Source organism: Suillus fuscotomentosus, assembly GCF_016647785.1.
Source record: "Suillus fuscotomentosus strain FC203 chromosome Unknown F5891scaffold_34, whole genome shotgun sequence".
Classification (NCBI taxonomy): Eukaryota; Fungi; Basidiomycota; class Agaricomycetes; order Boletales; family Suillaceae; genus Suillus; species Suillus fuscotomentosus.
The window spans coordinates 284,320-298,387 of record NW_024539546.1 but is presented as its reverse complement, the minus strand read 5'-3'; the positions used below and the strand labels follow the sequence as shown (position 1 = coordinate 298,387).

Here is a 14,068-nt window from a genome sequence, read left to right as displayed (position 1 = left end):
ACGAGTTTCAGCAGACTATCAAGTCCCTCAGAGAGCGATACTACGAGCAGTTGTGTTATGAAGATTTGGCCCACCAGTGTAACTCACTAAAATGTCACGTGCTCGATCCAAAATTTTGTCAAGAGAAGTTTGACTGCAGAGCATTACACATATCAATTGGTCATAGGTGCAACATATTCTTCGACTGGTTCGATGGATGCTAAGATTTACTACTGTGCCTATGGGATGAGTGTGAAGTAGCGACATAACTTGAACATGAAAGGGTACATTTGCCGAATAACAACAAATATGATACGTACAAAGACGGGGTATCAAACAAATGGGATCTCTGAGAGCGACAGATGAATAGAAACAAACTGCAGATACATAAAGGAAAATCCTGATACATGCTGGGGGCTGTATTCATCGTTGCAGTATTCTGCGAAGAATTGTTGTATCTCTCTGGGAGGATGTTGAATGTTCGCGTGACATTGTTCGAGGCAGCGTGGAGCGGAAGGGTTCTTCAACTAAATCTGAGTCTGGGAGAGGTGCCATTCGAGATGTTTGCATCTACGTAGGGTCAATTAAGGGAGGGTAAGAGTTTTCGAACCAAGACGTACATCTTCCGACATGACATATTCGTTAAATATGACCTTCAGTATTCGATCTCGCGATGGTAAGCAATAATCCGGATTTGTTTGGCACTGTATCTGGCAGTGAGTGGTGGTTTGAATAAACCGACCAAACATATTAAATTTTCCCCAATGAATTTTTGTAGGATCATCCAGATTGACATTGGGGTTTCCTTCGTGGGCACGGATCAAGTCGGACATATGGACCTCCCTAATAAGAGGTAAATATCAAGCTATTTGCAATGAAAGTCACCGCACTTACAGCGCTGGTATACAAGCGCCTTTGGTGTTTTTGAGCGCCATGCGATAAGCCTGATGAGCTCCGCGATGTTGAAGAAGAACATCCCAAGACAAGAGATTCTTGTAGTGATCTGGAGTCTTGTTTTTGAAAATCTCCATGGTTTCATCGCCCTGGAAAGTGGAGCTATTGATTCCAGCAACGAAAGCACGCAGTGCTGAGTAATTGTTTAATGCGCGGAGCTCGTGCGCGATATCCACGAATCGCTCTATCTGCCTTGCGCGGTTCCTCGGTTTATCGTGACATAGTATGAGGGATACCACCCTGGAGAAACCATTAATTATCTTTATCATTGGCGCCACCCACCCACGGCGACTTACCAATCGGCAAGGTGATTGGAGATAGCATTGAATCGAGATATTGAGTCCAACTCAGGGTCTTTGCGTCCGGGCATGAGGGTATATTGTAACCAGTGCCGTGGCTGCAAAAAAAAGTCGTCATGATCATGGCAATCGTGGTAGTGATCAATGCTGACCTCGATATCCATGAATAACTTCGCTTCCACTCGCGTGATCTCCTCCGCGATCGCGGAGCATTCGAAGTTAGCCAGAGTCTGGGCATTACTCCTTAGCTTGATCAGGAGATCCTTCGAAGACATATCTTGAACATCTCCTTGGCCGTGACTCGAATTCACTGGTATAAATATCTTCGCGCTAAGCGGCAAGCTTGACTTGCGTTCCCTGACGCTCGCTGCACTAGGGAGGTTGTCATTCGAGCGAGCCACCGACGAACGGCTCGTAGAGGATGGTTCGGTCTCAACAACCAGTGGTTCCTCCTCTCCATCTGATATACTGTATGGATCCTCGCTCTCATCCACGGGATTTTCGGACTTGAGCGCCCAGGCCGCATCCGTATCTATGATGTTGGGAAGATGTGAGAGGAAAGGGAGAAAATCGGAACCATAATGTAGGAGGTATGTCTTCCCGACGATTGACCTCACCTAGGGCGTGTAAGGCGCCAGGGGCCCCCGGAACAGCGAAGTCTTGTGGATACGTCTGGATCCAGGTTTCAAGTAGGTGGCATATTCTTCAAATCAACCGGCAAGTTAGGACGATGACTTTTCAGGTTGCAAGATTATGATACCTCATCTGTGCATAGCTCGCAAACATCGGATCGCCAGTCGAATTGTCGAGTTGTCGCATTCGCTTCTGCATAGCCAACAGAATACTGCGAGGACTTGCAAATCTTCGATATGTAAGAAGGAAATGCGAGATAAATGTTGGATCTACAATCGATGCTGTGAATCATGTAGTGCCAACAGGTCAAAAAAAGGGCAAGCCTACCATCACCGCTGACAGCAAGAAAGAGTAATTTATCAAGTAATTCCTCCAGGGTTGCGTATTGTCCTGAGCGACTAAGTAAATCAGAAAGTTAGCAGCGTTAACTCGAATGATTGCAGACGACCCACGGTTCCTTCTCCTTGCTCGCAGGGTGATCAAAATGGCCGTTCTCAGTAACATTTAATGAAAGATCTCTCCCAGAAATAAAGGAGCCGAACGACGAGGAATTTACGCTTGATGACCCAACAAAGCTTGTGACACTGCGAGCATTCGATAACTTTCGCTCAGACGACTCTCGTGATTTTGACATCTCATGGGTCGAGAGGAGATCTGGAGTTGACCGGGCGCGCGTTGGAGAGATGGCGATTGGCGGTGGAGATGATGGGAGTGTAGAAGTGGGTGAGTGTCGCAACGAGCCACCCTGGTCTTGGGACATGGTTTGCGTAGAAGCTGTGGAAGAAGAAACGGTGGATGTAGTTGATGATACTGATGCTCGGGCTTCCCAAGTAATCGGTGAGTGGCGAACATCTGGTGATGCGGGATTTCGGAGATCAGCATCTGAAATGTCAACGACAGGGTTTAACACCACACTCATATACCACTCTGTAGACTCACGAGGACCTGGCAAAATAGATAACGTCAACCAATTGAACACTTTCTTTATCCTAGCCCTCTCTGCTTCTCCCAAGTGATCAACCTGCACTAGACCAACATGGTAATTTTTCAACAGGTTCAAAGACTCCTGCGGATCGACAACGACATCCAAGTCTGTCTTCAAGGCCACCGCTATGGTTGAAAGCTTCAACGGTTGTATCCGCCCTTTCAAAGATAATTGATAAAAAACGACGAAAACGAAAAACTGCAACATACGGATGAACTCTTCCACAGGAGAAAATGAAGCCTTGTTGGCAGCATCATAACACACGACAACCCCACTGACAGGTGGAAGATTTTCGGGCAGGACCCTTTCAATATCTAACTCATAGATTACCATTGAAAAATCGCGTGGTATCGCCCGGTCAAAGCGACGTGTGTCTTGAGAGATTGCAGTCAGATAGAACAAGATGAGCAATGTATTGAATATGAACTTACAACGGAAAGGAGTGGGAGGAAAAGTTCCCGGCGACGCAAATAGTGCCTCAACATCCGATGCCCCGTGTGCTTTAGCGTCCTCCGAGATGAATGTCGACTTGCCACATCCGGAAAACCCGACTACTGCGATAGCTATCTCTTTGGACAAAAACTGTGCACGCAACATCAGAAATTGAGCTCCATGGGTGTGGCGAGTGCTCACAGAGGGCTGAAGAGTATCAATCGATAGATTTCTACCTGAAGCGGTAGTGGTTGGCAAGCCAAGGCTGTCACTCCTTGCGCGCCCTGATGTAAGACTGGCCAGCGCAGGATTACATACAGACAGTGAACTAAGCGATGTTGTTGAATGCAAGCGGCGGGTATCGTCAAGAACCTGAACCGGCATGCGTGAAGGGAGATTTAGATCGCCTGGACGGGGAGCTGTTCGAAGGTGATCTTTGCCCTTCACAGAGCCCCGTCTGCCTTCACTTGGTCGCTTCCGCCGCTGAAAAATCTCGGCCTCCCGCTCGTGCTCTATTCCGGAAACATGACTCCGACTCATCGTACTCACACTCGCACCGCGACTGCGAATAGACGGTTGAGAAAGAGTGGGCTCGCTGTGCAATAGACCGTCCTGTTTATGTGTCCTAGATGCCTCGAAAGTGGAGTGAGTGGTGCCTCTATTCGTTCGTGAACCGCTTGTTCTCTGTGACGTTTCCCTATCGTAACCAACAAATGAGTCAACAGAGACTGATTTGCGCAAGGATTGGGACGAGGGGTCGGTTGAAGTCGAGAATGAAAATCCAGAGCAGCCTGTATCGAAAGGAGTGTGACGAGGGACAACAAGAGTAGATGAAGTAGAGGAAAAAGAAGCCTTGGGAGATGTGGACGATGCAGACACAGGTGCAATTGGATCATGTCCCAGGTCAAGGTAAGTATTTTTATCGGTGTCGCCGGGCATCTGAATTGGAGGGAGGGATGGTATGGCAGGTAAACAATGGCTTGTGTTCGTCATTGGCGTAGTCATGTCTGGTAGTCGTCGAGAAGTATGGAGTCACCAGCGAGCTAGTGAATCATGAACACGGCGGCTCGAGCAAGCTTCAGTAGAGAGTAGAGCCAACGTCTAAGTGGAAATAACAATGGCTCAGCCTAGCCTTGAGCCTAGCCCTTAAAGAATTAGCCTCGATTAAAGGTGTCGCCTGGTATCGCTGTGGCCGACGTCGAAGAAGGGCTGGCAGGAGCAGAAGCGAAAACGAAGAGACAGAAGAAGTTGCGTGGTTCAAGATGGTGGACAGTTTTTAATTATGGGAATCGATGATCTTACACACAGGCGCTCATCACCATCGCCGTCGCTGGTGACAACAAGGGTCATTCATTACCATTCCTCTGATATACTAGCTAATGTCTCCCAGAGTTTTACTCGTCGTAAGTATTTATTCCTCCTTTTCAAGATCCTTCGCTAACTATAACCTATGTCATGCCAAAGAACGATGACGGCCCTCCAGGTCCCCAATCTCCATACATCTATGGCCTTTATCGACACCTCATTACAAATCTCAGTAAGCTTTCAGTGAACCCTGCATGCATGAAGACGCTTGTGTTTAACATGTAACTAGGATGGGATGTGAAAGTAGTCGTGCCAAGCTCCCAGAAATCGTGGATTGGCGAGTCTAAACAGTCCTGTCCGAGCTCTCGTGCTGACGCACCGCTTGCAGGGAAAGCGTTTCACATTCAGGAAATCACGAGAGGAAGATATTACTACCCGAAGGAACCCGGTGAGTGTACTAGTATGCGATGAGAAATACATTGTACTTAATTGAGAGTTTGTTGAAGACGGAATGGGAGAGGTATCGTCAGCTTCGCGTCCTTTAAGTGAGGGTGAAGTTGCCGAGTGGGTACTGCTGGATGGTGTATGTAAGATTTCTATTCTTGTTGCGAGCTTATGGCGTATGCTCCGTAGACCCCCGCGACCTGTACCAACATCGCGCTTCATAACCTTTATCCCGGAACAATCGATCTTGTGGTCAGTACCTTCAGCTGCTCCTTGTGATAGCTCTCGAAGTCTAATTTAAATTGGTATGTATGTAAGATCTCGGGACCAAACCTCGGCAGAAATTCCTCTGGTCTGTGTTTTCTCTTCGTTATGTTTGAACATCCCATGAACAAATCATGATTACCAGCTGCTTTAGCCATGTCTTCTGGAACCATCGGTGCCGCAATGTCGTCAGCGCTATCGCAGATTCGTTCCGTCGCGATTTCATACGGCACTGTTCTCCATACCACCCCAAACGAACTTTTTGGACCCGCAAATATCCTTTCGGGGCAGATCATCCAATACCTATGGAACAATTGGGGTAAAGACATTGGTGGAATACGCAACGGAGAAATCGACATGTATAATGTGAATATTCCCATGATAATGGAACTGCTTAACCCCGAGGGCATAGATGTCCATTGGACGCACATGTGGCGTAACTCGTACGGGCGACTTTTTAAAGCAATATTGACTCCTGGAGCTATGAGCACAACGAAGGTCGTCCCCAACAAGGGCCAGGACATGGCGAGACAGTATCCTGCACAACAAAGTGAACCCGGAGGCGATGTAGAAGGCGATGTAGAAGGCGATGTATCGAGAGATGGACCTGCAACGCTAGTGTTTAAATTCTCCCCTGATTTCCAACCCCTTATCACACCTTCGCTCGGTTCCCTCCCAGTTGGCTCGGATGGTTGGGCCATCGCTAAAGGGCATGCGAGCATTACTCCACTACGGGCGTGTTTTGCACATGTAGATCATGACCCTGCGGCAATAGGGCCAGAATCTGTGAGGATCTTAAAACTTTAGAGTACCTGCAGCCCTTTGATATCACTCATATAATCAATGCAAGCGAATTATAAGGCAAATGTCAAGGGTGCAAGATCTATTAACATGCCCTCGTAGTGTCACTAATGTGTTCCTCTGATCGTCCACAGTAGCTCGCCATATAATAGTTTGCCATGCCTCTGCTTGGACAGCCAGCATCTCAAAGCGAGACAAGCACGTGTAAGAATATTACTGTAGAGATAATCCAACAAGTCTTCAGGTTCACGATTGGATGTGTTGGGGTTACGCTCGACGTGCTGCCAATGTTCAACAAAGACTGCTTGTAGACACTAAGTGAGTTGATGATCCAAGAAGCGTTCTATGTAATCAGTTGAGATAAATTAATGCAAGAAATCAATAGAATCTCACAACAAAATTAGCCGGATCCATCAGTATGTCCTCGCAGGTGCCAGGACAACCTGATGTAGCGTAAGAGTTGCCGGCCCAGTCACCTGGTTAGTCTTGATAAATTGCTTCAAAATGCGCCTCAGTAATGAAGCCTCACCACAAAACGTGATGTCTGCATTGTTAGTGAGCAATGAGGATCTGAATTTCATCAAAATACTCACCAAATACAATCGAGTGATTTGCGAAGTAGTTAGTGATATTACATGACTGGGTGGACAGTGCAGCAACAGGTTCACCCCAATTAGATGGATCTGGTCGTCCCTGTGTAATGTCCAGTGGAACAGTTGCCCGGTAAAATGACCCTGTGGGGTGAAACAGTCTAGAGTCTCACGGTGCTACGAGGTTCACGAACTTACAAACTGCGATGCCGTTTTCGTCCCAATTCATAGCAAAGACACCGCCATTAGCTTCATCAAATAACGGGCCATATGAAGCCTGACTCCATTCCGTCACACCACACCCTGCGTTGTTATTGATGAACGCATTGCATTGAAGGTTATCCGTGTAATTCGTTTGCTTCAACAATTAGCCCACCACCTCTCGTCCATGCTAAGATAAGACACACCACAATCGTCCCAGTGAAGTTAGTATTCTGGGTTAAGTTGCAACCTGAGAATTACGTGAGTTACGGAACAAGTAACTAGTAATTCGCTTACCAGGAGCGGTATGCCAGGTGACTTGGTTGTGTTCGTTGTCGTGTACACCCTCGATGATGTCTATTTCACCATTCTTTAATAGAGATTATTGAGTGAAAATCCAAGGTATTTCAAGCTTACATATGGCCATGTCCCACTCCCAAGCGTCCTAGCCACATCGTCAGATTTATCACCCAACCTTTGCGTGGTATTACTTGCCAGAATGCAGGCCAAACACCTTGATCGAAACAATTAAATGACATCGGTACACTGAAAGAAAGTTGTCCCACCGCAACCCCATGGAGCCATGTCTAGATCCAGTATAAAGAGACCCATATTGTACTCAGCCTGACTTGTTATGCGGACACTAAGAGGTTAAATTAGTCTCGGTGCACTCAGCGCACTGGAGGTTTTTACCTGTTTCTGTTGACCCCATATGCTAGCTGAGTTGTATTATCGCCCCGCATGATGACCTTGTTGTTGGAGGTTATTGATGCTAAGCCGTCGTTGAATGCCGTCTGTTGGTCAACAAAACTATTTCAAATTGTAAGAATGAAAGAATCTCGTGCAACCAATAGACACGCACGTCACCAAACCACTAAACAATTATCACTGAGTGTTAAGTACCCCGGAGATTGGATGGAAAAGCAAACATTACTTTGTGGGATCTGCACCAGTGTAGAAGTTAAATGTACTGCAGCCCGTCAGTTACCAGTAGCGATTGGGTGATCTGGACGACACACTTACTCGAAAAAAGTGCTGCCCTCATAGGTATCTTGAATAATCCACAGTATAGTAGATCCATTGGGCGTGGTTTCTCTCTTCGTCGGCAATGTGGTCTTTGGCCATTTAAAGTTGCCCAGTAACTCAACTCCGGCCTTCCAATCAATGTCACTGAGAATGGTTGGAAAGGCCATGGTCTCTGAAAGATGTCCGCATAATAGGTAAATAATTGCATGTCGAAGTTTGAGCATGTTCGGAAGGAGGAATATAATTCAAAGGAAAATGAACTGGATTTTATGGTGCGGTGACTAGACCGTCCAAACACAATAACATTGGAAGTTGCCATTAGCGTAGCTCCAATAAATTTGTAGATGTGACGGCCGAAATGAATTACCGCAGTTGTGCAATAAGGCTCTCACAGTATCATCATGGTGGGCACGAGGCGAATGTGACTAAAAAATTGTTCCGCAATCACCATAAACGCATGGACGACCGCCTGACATTCCGTGAGAATTGGTGAGATGCCGGTTTGCCATTGCTGTGCTTATTATGGAGCTCACAACCTAAAAGTTCCTTTACAAAATGTAGGAGCACATGATATCTTTTTGGCGAAACTTCATGGTCATACAAAGCATAGCAAGTATGAAGTAACATAATGGAAGAACAACAGAAAATATGCAAGTAAATCATCGGTAACGACGAAGAGACAGTGTGTTGTGCTTCTTCCAGGTTGAACGAGCAGGAGCGTGGTTGTGACGATGGCCCTTGCCCAATCCCCTGTTCTGCAACAAAATATCAGGGAAATCCTGAGGGCCATGGATAATGAACAAACCTGTTTCCCAACGCTGGTGAGACCACGAGCTTCGCGGCGTTTGTGCACTGGCTTGGTAATCCAGTTGATACGGGGATCCCGGCGAATCTACATCATAGTGCGTCCTCGTAAACATAACAAATAGAGGAAACCTCGGGCTTACAGCTTTGTGGTTAGGATCCACAAGAATGACTTCGAAGTACTTGTAAACGCCGTCCTGGTTTACCCAGTATGAGTTCAGAACTCGCAGGTTTCCACAACGCCTTCCAACACGTTCCTCGGCAGTACTCCTGAGACTGCGCTGGGGCTTCAAGTGGTTGACACCCTGACGGACGGGCTTGCCATTGGTGGCACCTAAAAGATAAATTCAGATTATATCGAAAGGCACGTCGGTCAGGAGCCTACCCTTTGGGACTGGCTTTTTGCGGTTACCGCGACGGACACGGATACGGTAGATAACGTAGCCCTGCTTGGCCTTGTATCCCAACCGACGAGCCTTGTCAGGACGAGAAGGACGAGATGCACGATGAACGACTTTCAATTGGCGATACTCCCAGCATCTAGAGTACGAAATCAGCAACTTTCATCGTTAGTGTATCACAAGCATCAGGACTCACCGAACACGGAGAAGAAAACGCAGCACATCGGACTGCTTTTTTCTGTACAACTCGCTGATGTATTTGTATGCGCCCATGTTGCAGGCTGCAATGCAAGATGGTTAGTGACTCGGCAGATCAACATACATCCAATCAAGACGAAAGCATCCATCGATTTCCATTTAGATTTCTCCAAACTAGAGTTTCTGACAGCAACGTAGATCCTTTCTAGCATAGCTGCATACGATAACGATACAGAAACATACCTCTTGAGGGTCTTGACTCGGGTACGACTACAACGTCTTGTTTGACGACTGGAGGAGGGTTCTCGGCTATTCCCGTTGTGCATCGGATTATGCCAGCAGCCTGCCTCATTTAGGCATCGTACATAGCGACCCTTGTTTCCTCATGTGCGTCTTGTTGTTGTTAAGATTGTTGTATTACTCCAACCTGTATCGACGTTGTTCAGCAACCTGTTGATATATAATGTTTGCTATCCTCAAGGAGCAATGCCAACATTCCCCCCACAGTATATTCGCTGCGAGGTCAATATGGCTTACAGAGCTACAGACGACTTGCAAGGCTACCTTAAGGACTGCTGTTCTACCCCGGCTGAAGCTCATGCACAAACGAGAGTTGATATCTCACCAAGGGCACAAGAGCCGTAGAATCACACTTACTGTTCGCCGACGGCGTCGCAACCTTGCTAACATAGTTTTCCTGGATTCCACGTTTGATGAACTTGTTAATAATTGTATGCTTGGTGTTAAAACCAAGCTTCGCGAGCTAATGTACTATCTGCAGGGATCGAGGAGCATGTGCCAAATCGCTCGCTCTGTCTGTACGATGAGGACCGGAAAACAGGCGAACGGTTTACAGTACGCTCTTCGCATAGATTCAATGTTCCGGAACTGTTGCTTCCTGCAGCCTCGGATATCAATCGGTATGTAAATAATTACCTGAAACACGAGGTGATTTAACCTTGTTTTCATCAGAGTATGTGATTGGTTGGACAATTTTCCCCTCCAAACAGTTCAACGAGTTTTTCATATCATGTTTCCTGCAACGAAAGATTGGGGGTTTGCGATGCTTGATGATCACGGCTGCGATGACGAAAATTTCAAGACATTTCACTGGACGGATACCAACCAAGATCACCCTGACATACATGATATGTCTGTAGTTGTCGCCTGCCAACCTCCTTGGATAATGTCCGACGAATTTATGCGGCAATTCACTCAGCTCAGATCGGTACGTACTTAGAACCCTTGAGCCGTGAATACGGAACGTATTTGGTAGCTTCCCGAAGGTACTAAGCGCCCGTTACGTGGAAAGGAGCGCCTTTGGGGGAAGGTAAGTGCACATAATGCGCATTTCCCAGACTCTGAAGCGATCCTTTAGTTATGGGACACCTGCGCTCATAATCAAACCCCCTTCTTCATTCTGACTTCATACCAGCAGTGGGCTTTTGGTATGTTTTCACGCGGTAAGATCTTCCCTCAAGCCAGATCAGGGAAGAAAATTTTCATAATTTTACAGGTTGGACGACAGCGTTCGTTTCCCCCGTTATAGACGCACAATCACGTTCTCCGACTGTTATGCATGCGTTGCTATATTGGCTCGGCTCGGCTCTCCGTGCCCCTGGTGGTTTTGTACAACCGGTGGAGGTTGGCGTTGAATATCATCATTAAAAATGACCGAGCTAAACCATTCAACAGGTCGCGGAACCTGTTCACAATATCCTCTCAGACAATGAATCCGAGCTACCGATCGCTAAACCGGAAAAAGTGCTGGGAATCGCTCCCTCCTTATCGAACTGGAGCGGCACGAGTGGTGGTGAGATATATGATACTTTGTGTCATCATCGGTTGGACTGACATATTGAGCAGAACCGGCGTCCTCGGCTGGAGCTGCAGGCGCGGTAGCGCTTGATGTTTCAGATAGGGGAGTGGACGATCCATTCGGTCCAGATGTTCTCTATAAAAAGTCGAAGGATCCGACCCTCACCTGGGAAATGATAGAGTCATGGAGGAAAAAATTACCCGCCAAGCGTGCTGAGAATGAGAGTTTCCCATCTCCAACTTTCGCAACGACCGTCACACTACTCCCTGACCTTCTTGATGACTCTGCGACATCAGACACCTCGGATGAAACTGTCGGAGTGCCTTGTGGACACTGGTTAATGAGTGCGCGTAGATAATGGCTCATGACGCTGGAAGAATCTTACTCCTTGATAACAAAGTATCTAAACACTAGCCACGTGTACTATTATAAATCTCTTTCTTGTCCCGACCGGAGCCTCAGCCACGCAGTGCTCAAAAACAGTATCCAAGCGCTGCCAATAATCATGGCGCAAAGACACACAAAAATACGACCCCTCCTTATCTCTGAGTGTCCACAAACCCCTTGAGGAGGACAAGAAGAAGGGAAAGAACTGGCCCCAGAATCTGCTCTGTGCCGGCGACCAAGTAGAGGCTTTCTTGGATCTTGAGAACACAACGGTCCGATTTCAGAAGCCAGGATATCTCCTTCGCCCCCCGTGAAGGTCGACTCTTCTGATTCACGTTCGACATCTTCTTCATCCCCGACTGTGTTCTCAATAGTCTCTGCTGCCTGCCTCCGCCGACTGTCAAGATGCGATAGACCGATGATACCCAGTAGTTGCAAAACATTGAAAGCGAAAAACACGTTCAACAACTGCTGAGTTGTGTACTGGCCGCCTTTTTTGACCCGTTGATCACCGTCCAAAACAAGGCCAGCTATCGTTTGGAAAATTGTCGCGCCTGTTTGTTCCATCTGAAACATCAAGCTCATAGCTCAGATAAGGTTACTGGACTCAATAAACGATTTACGCTTTTGTGCACACCGAGAGTAGTTGATACAAACTTGAACGGGACCAGCTGAGGGACCAAGACCACAAGGAGTACTAAAACATGTCGAATGAATGATGATTAAATAGTGCAATACTGACTCACAAGGGGAGAAGCCAATGCCAATCGCAAAGGCGGCAACTGCAGGAGAAGGTGTTCCCGTCCACACTGGTGGAAGAACAAGCCATGCATATCCAAACAACGTCAATACAGACGACAGCGTGAACATGCGAAGTACAGCTTGTGGGTGCTTCATCCGATCTACCATGAATCCGGTCTGACTTGGTGTTGGTCAAGATTATGGAGCAATACGAATGCACTTACGACAGGATACAAGAGTATGCTCCCAACCAGAAGGTAGGAAGCTTGTGTACTGGCAGTGTGCTCCGTCAATCCATATCTCTTTTCAAAAATGTTGCTAAAGGTCGCACAAAGAACGTCATGAGTCACGAAAGATATCCTGATCGCATGCAGACTTACGCTGCCAAATGGGTGAAAGGGGCCCATATAGTGCCACAGAGGATGTTTAGCCCTATATAACTGCGAAAGGTCAGCACAAGTCGTGAGTTCTAGTTTTGTCACGCACGCCCAGAAGATATCTCCAAGCTTTGGAATATCTTTGAACCTGATGTGGCGTTTTTTTGCAACTTTTTCCAGTGCCTGCGCCTCGGAGAGATCGTACAGGGAGCGGCGCCTCGCCTCACTTCGTATCTCGGAAGGCTCTAGTAAGACGGTGCCAGAACCCCGTATAAGCCACTTCGAGGATGCCACGTAGACCAGGTTAATGAGAAGGGAAAGAGCAGCTAGGAATGTGGACGCGTAGAACGGTGCGTGGCGCCCCAAACGCTCTGCAAGAGGGAGGGAAGTTCGCGCCGAAATGAATGACGCCAACTTGCCGGCCACAAGACCCAGTGCCATTGAGACACCGAGCCCGTGTGATTTAAAGAATCGCACGATAATGGACTCCTGCACAACAGCAAGAGGACTGACTCCAAATCCGAACACGAACAGCCCAAATACCATCAACCGAACATCTCCTTGTATGTCGCCAACCAGTAGTAAAACCTGGCCTAGAAAGGGATGAGAAAGTGCGTAGCATGAACAAATACTACTTACCAACAAATATGACACCAGTAGCAATGATACTAGTGAGCGTTGTACCAAGTTTACTCGCCATCAGGCCCCCGACTAGAGGTGTCCATGTACTGTTTAAACTGAATGCAGAAATCAACAGACTAAATTCCGTGTTGGATGTGTTCATCTCTCGCGCAAGTCGAGATTTCAGTGGCCCTAGTGTATATGACGCACTTTTAAATGGAGAATAGTAAATGGTGGAGGGAATGGAAGAATGGAAGAAAAACGCACTAGTGACTACCGACGCTGAGAGAACATGCGCACAGTAAAGCCAACATCCGAACAACGGACGCCCTCGTTGGAGAGATTGCATCCCCTCTCTCTACAAGTTCGTCATCACGCTGCCTGGTTGAGGTAGAGTTTATATGTGGTTCTGTGTAGCTACGACTTGGAATAGAGATGTAAAGTTCTCTGCTTTGAGATCGCTGGGTCATTTTGTGAAAGTTGTACGTTAGATTGCCGATGCTCTTATCTGATAAGTTTGGATGACGTAACCTTAACTCTGACTCCACAACTATCGTCCCTAAAACGGTCGTTCCCTATACTGACCTGGATTTGAGTTTCTGATTCGCAAGTATCGGTCTCAGCACGTATGAAGTTGGCGCACACGTCTGGATCAGACCAAAGCCACGGAAAGGACCTGGATTGTTATTTGCAGTCTGTGAGCTCCATGGTCTGGCCAACGCATAGCTTATCCATATATGATCGTGGATGTACTTTAACGTAACCGAAAATTTTATCAATCGCTTAGACTGACTCGATAACTTATGA

At 47.1% G+C, this 14,068-nt stretch overlaps 6 protein-coding genes across 6 annotated transcripts; 2 read left to right on the top strand and 4 right to left on the bottom strand.

Annotated features, from left to right (window-relative positions):
- Positions 1–99: 99 nt before the first annotated feature.
- F5891DRAFT_1234549 (ras guanine nucleotide exchange factor domain-containing protein) lies at positions 100–3,822 on the bottom strand (the record flags this gene model as incomplete). Its single annotated transcript, XM_041369615.1, has 12 exons — positions 100–549; positions 600–822; positions 874–1,173; positions 1,230–1,330; positions 1,385–1,849; positions 1,884–1,935; positions 1,993–2,134; positions 2,193–2,263; positions 2,318–2,747; positions 2,805–3,008; positions 3,060–3,432; positions 3,484–3,822. 12 exons carry the CDS (start codon positions 3,820–3,822, stop codon positions 403–405), a joined length of 2,847 nt encoding a protein of 948 aa, XP_041224780.1. The 3' UTR covers positions 100–402.
- Positions 3,823–4,444: 622 nt separating this feature from the next.
- On the top strand, positions 4,445–6,464 carry F5891DRAFT_420086 (sure-like protein). The gene is made up of 8 exons (XM_041371766.1): positions 4,445–4,529; positions 4,591–4,685; positions 4,747–4,819; positions 4,877–5,035; positions 5,094–5,170; positions 5,221–5,283; positions 5,350–5,383; positions 5,441–6,464. Exons 2-8 carry the CDS (start codon positions 4,662–4,664, stop codon positions 6,100–6,102), a joined length of 1,092 nt encoding a protein of 363 aa, XP_041224779.1. The 5' UTR covers positions 4,445–4,529; positions 4,591–4,661; the 3' UTR covers positions 6,103–6,464.
- F5891DRAFT_419882 (glycoside hydrolase family 16 protein) lies at positions 6,149–8,322 on the bottom strand. Its single transcript, XM_041371765.1, has 14 exons — positions 7,911–8,322; positions 7,822–7,857; positions 7,750–7,761; positions 7,581–7,697; positions 7,454–7,530; positions 7,383–7,401; positions 7,305–7,332; positions 7,185–7,257; positions 7,094–7,137; positions 6,885–7,044; positions 6,690–6,830; positions 6,626–6,640; positions 6,490–6,572; positions 6,149–6,439 (listed from the first exon to the last, which is right to left on the bottom strand). The coding sequence occupies exons 1-14, from the start codon at positions 8,135–8,137 to the stop codon at positions 6,281–6,283; spliced, it is 1,191 nt and encodes a 396-aa protein (XP_041224778.1). The 5' UTR covers positions 8,138–8,322; the 3' UTR covers positions 6,149–6,280.
- Positions 8,323–8,353: 31 nt separating this feature from the next.
- Positions 8,354–9,724, bottom strand: F5891DRAFT_1040072 (ribosomal protein L15e). The gene is made up of 6 exons (XM_041361989.1): positions 9,560–9,724; positions 9,315–9,499; positions 9,103–9,257; positions 8,861–9,051; positions 8,719–8,805; positions 8,354–8,668 (listed from the first exon to the last, which is right to left on the bottom strand). Exons 2-6 carry the CDS (start codon positions 9,389–9,391, stop codon positions 8,573–8,575), a joined length of 606 nt encoding a protein of 201 aa, XP_041224777.1. The 5' UTR covers positions 9,392–9,499; positions 9,560–9,724; the 3' UTR covers positions 8,354–8,572.
- Positions 9,713–11,586, top strand: F5891DRAFT_1110946 (uncharacterized protein). Its single transcript, XM_041363715.1, has 8 exons — positions 9,713–10,047; positions 10,098–10,236; positions 10,289–10,544; positions 10,593–10,646; positions 10,695–10,779; positions 10,833–10,960; positions 11,012–11,129; positions 11,183–11,586. Exons 1-8 carry the CDS (start codon positions 9,780–9,782, stop codon positions 11,491–11,493), a joined length of 1,359 nt encoding a protein of 452 aa, XP_041224776.1. The 5' UTR covers positions 9,713–9,779; the 3' UTR covers positions 11,494–11,586.
- Positions 11,394–13,947, bottom strand: F5891DRAFT_419594 (major facilitator superfamily domain-containing protein). Its single transcript, XM_041371762.1, has 8 exons — positions 13,529–13,947; positions 13,280–13,470; positions 12,750–13,233; positions 12,644–12,703; positions 12,488–12,581; positions 12,269–12,440; positions 12,146–12,219; positions 11,394–12,089 (listed from the first exon to the last, which is right to left on the bottom strand). The coding sequence occupies exons 1-8, from the start codon at positions 13,729–13,731 to the stop codon at positions 11,562–11,564; spliced, it is 1,806 nt and encodes a 601-aa protein (XP_041224775.1). The 5' UTR covers positions 13,732–13,947; the 3' UTR covers positions 11,394–11,561.
- Between the last annotated feature and the right edge of the window lie 121 nt (positions 13,948–14,068).

Excerpts from the sequence above, each read along its gene's own strand:
- F5891DRAFT_1040072 (XM_041361989.1), bottom strand. The coding sequence starts at position 9,391 with ATGGGCGCATACAAATACATCAGCGAGTTGTACAGAAAAAAGCAGTCC. Across the intron at positions 8,806-8,860 it reads TGGATCCTAACCACAAAGCT|ATTCGCCGGGATCCCCGTAT; the intron begins GTAAGCCCGAGG and ends ACTATGATGTAG. Across the intron at positions 8,669-8,718 it reads TCACCAGCGTTGGGAAACAG|AACAGGGGATTGGGCAAGGG; the intron begins GTTTGTTCATTA and ends ATTTTGTTGCAG.
- F5891DRAFT_420086 (XM_041371766.1), top strand. The coding sequence starts at position 4,662 with ATGTCTCCCAGAGTTTTACTCGTC. Across the intron at positions 5,036-5,093 it reads TTACTACCCGAAGGAACCCG|ACGGAATGGGAGAGGTATCG; the intron begins GTGAGTGTACTA and ends AGTTTGTTGAAG. Across the intron at positions 5,171-5,220 it reads AGTGGGTACTGCTGGATGGT|ACCCCCGCGACCTGTACCAA; the intron begins GTATGTAAGATT and ends TATGCTCCGTAG.
- F5891DRAFT_419882 (XM_041371765.1), bottom strand. The coding sequence starts at position 8,137 with ATGCTCAAACTTCGACATGCAATTATTTACCTATTATGCGGACATCTT. Across the intron at positions 7,858-7,910 it reads GAGGGCAGCACTTTTTTCGA|TACATTTAACTTCTACACTG; the intron begins GTAAGTGTGTCG and ends GACGGGCTGCAG. Across the intron at positions 7,531-7,580 it reads TATGGGGTCAACAGAAACAG|TGTCCGCATAACAAGTCAGG; the intron begins GTAAAAACCTCC and ends TTAACCTCTTAG.
- F5891DRAFT_419594 (XM_041371762.1), bottom strand. The coding sequence starts at position 13,731 with ATGACCCAGCGATCTCAAAGCAGAGAACTTTACATCTCTATTCCAAGT. Across the intron at positions 12,441-12,487 it reads GCATACTCTTGTATCCTGTC|ACCGGATTCATGGTAGATCG; the intron begins GTAAGTGCATTC and ends ACACCAAGTCAG. Across the intron at positions 12,220-12,268 it reads TGGCATTGGCTTCTCCCCTT|TACTCCTTGTGGTCTTGGTC; the intron begins GTGAGTCAGTAT and ends GACATGTTTTAG.
- F5891DRAFT_1110946 (XM_041363715.1), top strand. The coding sequence starts at position 9,780 with ATGTTTGCTATCCTCAAGGAGCAATGCCAACATTCCCCCCACAGTATA. Across the intron at positions 10,237-10,288 it reads GCAGCCTCGGATATCAATCG|AGTATGTGATTGGTTGGACA; the intron begins GTATGTAAATAA and ends TGTTTTCATCAG. Across the intron at positions 10,961-11,011 it reads GTTTTGTACAACCGGTGGAG|GTCGCGGAACCTGTTCACAA; the intron begins GTTGGCGTTGAA and ends ACCATTCAACAG.